Source organism: Monoraphidium neglectum (assembly GCF_000611645.1).
Source record: "Monoraphidium neglectum strain SAG 48.87 unplaced genomic scaffold scaffold05215, whole genome shotgun sequence".
Lineage (NCBI taxonomy): Eukaryota > Viridiplantae > Chlorophyta > Chlorophyceae > Sphaeropleales > Selenastraceae > Monoraphidium > Monoraphidium neglectum.
The window spans coordinates 1-3,459 of NW_014008415.1; the positions used below are offsets into that span (position 1 = coordinate 1).

At 66.9% G+C, this 3,459-nt stretch overlaps 2 protein-coding genes across 2 annotated transcripts; one reads left to right on the forward strand and one right to left on the reverse strand.

The window, feature by feature from the left end:
* Positions 1–178: 178 nt before the first annotated feature.
* MNEG_15311 (hypothetical protein) lies at positions 179–1,470 on the reverse strand (the record flags this gene model as incomplete). The annotated part of the gene is made up of 4 exons (XM_014036217.1): positions 179–185; positions 499–719; positions 1,005–1,156; positions 1,422–1,470. 4 exons carry the CDS (start codon positions 1,468–1,470, stop codon positions 179–181), a joined length of 429 nt encoding a protein of 142 aa, XP_013891671.1.
* A 955-nt stretch (positions 1,471–2,425) lies between these two features.
* Positions 2,426–2,861, forward strand: MNEG_15312 (hypothetical protein; the record flags this gene model as incomplete). The annotated part of the gene is made up of 2 exons (XM_014036218.1): positions 2,426–2,502; positions 2,696–2,861. The coding sequence occupies 2 exons, from the start codon at positions 2,426–2,428 to the stop codon at positions 2,859–2,861; spliced, it is 243 nt and encodes an 80-aa protein (XP_013891672.1).
* Positions 2,862–3,459: the final 598 nt, after the last annotated feature.

The window sequence follows — 3,459 nt, forward strand, 5'->3', positions numbered from 1 at the left end:
CCCGCCACCCCCACCACCCAAACCCCTTAATGCAATGACCCCAGCCCCACTCGCGGGCCCCAGCCCCACCTTCGGCAGCTCCTGATCCCCCTTGACCAGGGGGTAACCCCCGAGCAGCACGTCCAGCACGGGTGACACCACCACATCCACGCGGCCCACTTCACGCACGCTCGACTCGTCAAAATCTGCAATGGACGGGGGAGGGGCGGCGCACCAGGAGAGGTTTAGTGGGGTCGCATAGGGAGGGGCGAGCGAGGTCTTCCCTTCAGCAGTAGCAGGGTTGGCAGCACCGCGCCTTCGCTCTCTGCCGCAACCGTCGGTGGCCGCTGCAGCGAACCCATGCCCCAACATAGCCCCCCCCTCCTCAGCCACGGCCGCACGTCCACCACAACAGAAACGCAGTCATGCAACCCCCACCGCCACCCACCACAGTGCGGCTCGTAGTAAAGGCTCGCCGGCCTCGCGACGCCCTCCCCCGCAGCCTCCCTCAGCACGAACCCGTTCTGCCGCGCGCTCCACGGCGGCCCCACCAGCGCGCCCGCCGTCGCGCGCACGCGCAGGCGGCCGCCTGCGATCGGCAGCTCCTGGCCGGGCTTGATTGCCGTGACGTCCTTGAACCCCAGCGGCGCGATGCGGGCGGCGGCCTCGGGCTGCGCTATGACGGGGATAGTCTTGGGCAGGCGCTCCAGGGTGGGCATGTGGGTGTGGTCGTCCAGGTACTAATCATGAGTCGCCGGTTGTCAGCGGTTGTCGATGTGCGGCCGTGGAGGTGGGTCAGGTGGACAGCTTTCAGTCAAGCTATCAAGGGGGGTGTGCGGCAACCTCACAGATGCACCATGCGCGCTCGTCACGCCGCGGTTGCTGCGCAAGCACGTTTGCATGCACGCACCCCCGCACCCGCGCAGCAGCGCGCATTCGCACGCACGCACGCACGCACGCACGCACACACGCATTCCACCGTTTCCCAACAATTCCCCCCCATGGTCGCGCGTGCCACCCCCCACCTGTGACAGCAGGATGACGTCAGTCTCCCCGGCGACCTCATCGACGTTGACGCGGCCGGGCCCCAGCACCTTCTTGCGGCCGCGGTACGCCCAGCCCTGCTCAAAGAACGTCAGGTCTGATATCAGCCAGGGGTCCACCAGCACGCGCACGCCTGGGAAACAAACCGAGTGGCAGCAGGGCGGAGGGGGGCTGTAGCTGTAAGGGACATGGCGAGGAGCTGTTAAGTGCTGATAAAAATGGCGGGTGCTGCCGCCCAGGCAGTGGGTCAGCTTGGCCCCCTCCTGCATCTGCGGGCCGTTCCGCTCCTCGCCCCGCCCTCTCCGCCCACCGCCCCTGACAATTGCGCTCCAACCCTTTCTTTGCCTGCCCCCGCGAAGCCGCAGCTTTGAGCGTTATCGCAGTGGGCGTCCGCGCACCGCTCTGGTTGAACTTCACACTGAAGCTGTTGCCCTCATAGGCGGTCATGGTGACGCCCTCGTGGAAGCGCCTGCCATGGGGGCGGTGCCCGGCGCATTAGGCGGCACTGAACCGGCTGTGGGGCCCCTGGGCCCCGCGGTCGATCGGCCGCTGCCATGATGCACAGCAATCCATGCGCGTGCCATGCATGCGCCTGCCACTCGGCTGCGACGCAAGCGGTCTATCACCCTGGAGTCTAAGCACCCTGCTCCTTTGCCCAACACGACACGAGGAGCGCACTCCCGCCAGCAGCATGCATGGCCGCAAAGCCCTCCCTGCATGTCATGCAACAAAATAGGCCGCACCGGCTGGACGCGCCGTGCTCGGCCGCCTGCGCAGACAGCCCTGCCGCCGCCTGCGAGCCTCGTGAGCCGCGCGTCACCCAGAGGACCGCATCGCAACGCCCCCCAATCCGATGCTGTTGTTGCTGCAGCTGTGATGGCTGGCGCAGTTGCGGGCGCTTGCTGCTGCACACGGGCATGCAGTGATGACTTGCGGTGGTGGCGGGGCGCCGTCGTCCTCCACTCACGGTCGGGCCGCTGCTGCTGCTCATCATGCCGCTCATTGCGATCGTAGATGCGTTGCTGCTTGCAGCGCAGTGATGATGACAATCGCCCTGTTTCTCTCTAAATGATGGGCTATGCGTGGTCAGCACGAGGCTTATCGGGACACCGAGAGCGGGTGTGACGCTGGTGCAAAACAATCTTTGAGATGTGGTTCAATTGCAGGCAATGATATATCTGTCGCCAGTTGAGTAGTGTGCTGTGCACGTTGAACACTTGGAGATCATCACACGGTCAGCTTCGACTCGCCTCCGGTGAGTTGGAGAGCACCTTGGAGACCTGGATTTTGATGATCACCAATGTGCTAGGCAGGAGCCGCTTTTGCTTGTTTGATCTTCTGCGGGACCCCCTCCTCACGGTCCCCGACCCCACACCCCCGATCCTCGCCAGCCCGTTGTAAAATGGAGCACAACCCGCTGGCTGAGCAGCTGCAGCGCCTGCAGCGCTGGGCAACCAATGTGTTCCAGCCCGCAGCCAGGTGCGGACCCCGCCTGCTGGCCACCACCCATGCCACAGAGGCGGCGCAGGCGGTGCATGTCGCGGCGCGCCATGCGGGACCAGCCTCTGCCATGCGTCATGCGCATGCAGCTGCCCAGCTTAGGTAGGGGCATGCACATCCCCAGCATGCATGAGCTCCTGGGGCGCCCCTACACCCTCCCAACCCACCCCAGGGGCCTCCCGGCCCTCGCCTCCGCGCCGCGCCGCGTGCCGGCGGCTGGCGACCGCGCGCCGCCAGCGGTCGCGCTGCGCCGCCGCGCGGCGCCCTTCGCGGCGATCATCCCCGGCGACGGCGTGGTGGAGACTGTCTTCTCGACGGGCCTGTACAACTTCATGTGAGTGCCGCTTGCCTCAACCCCCAGGGGGGCTCCATGCGGGTGGCGGGACACCAGGAGCTGCTTGTGGACGGGCTGCAGGGCGGCGCGGCGGGGCTGGGCCCCGACGCTCCCCTGGCCGCGGCCCCTGCTCAAAGGGGCTGGACGGCGCAGGGGAGGCGGGGGCGCTGGGACTGCGTCCCGGCCATGTGTCTTTTGAGTAGCAGGGCAGGGCGGGGAGGGAATGCGCCGCCTTGTGGGCATCTCGGCCCTCGCAAGCTGCTCCTAGCTCGCCCTGTGTGACCATCCAGGCAGTGTGTGTTGCCCGCCCCGCCGGCCGCAAACAGCCGCCCACCTCGCGCGGCGTGCCTCACCAAACATTCCAGGCGCAGCCGTCTTGACGGCACCCATCGCGACGGCCGCACCCACCATCGACCCCGCTCGCCGCAGCCTTCCCCTCAAGCAAGCTCTCCTGCGCACCCTACCCAGGCACACAGTCACACAGTCGCACACACGTACACTACACCTGCGCACTCACACGCATGCCTCCCCCCATACCCCTTCCTCTTCCCCACCCCCACCACCCCGCAGCAACCTGTACAACACGGCCCTCATCATCCGCC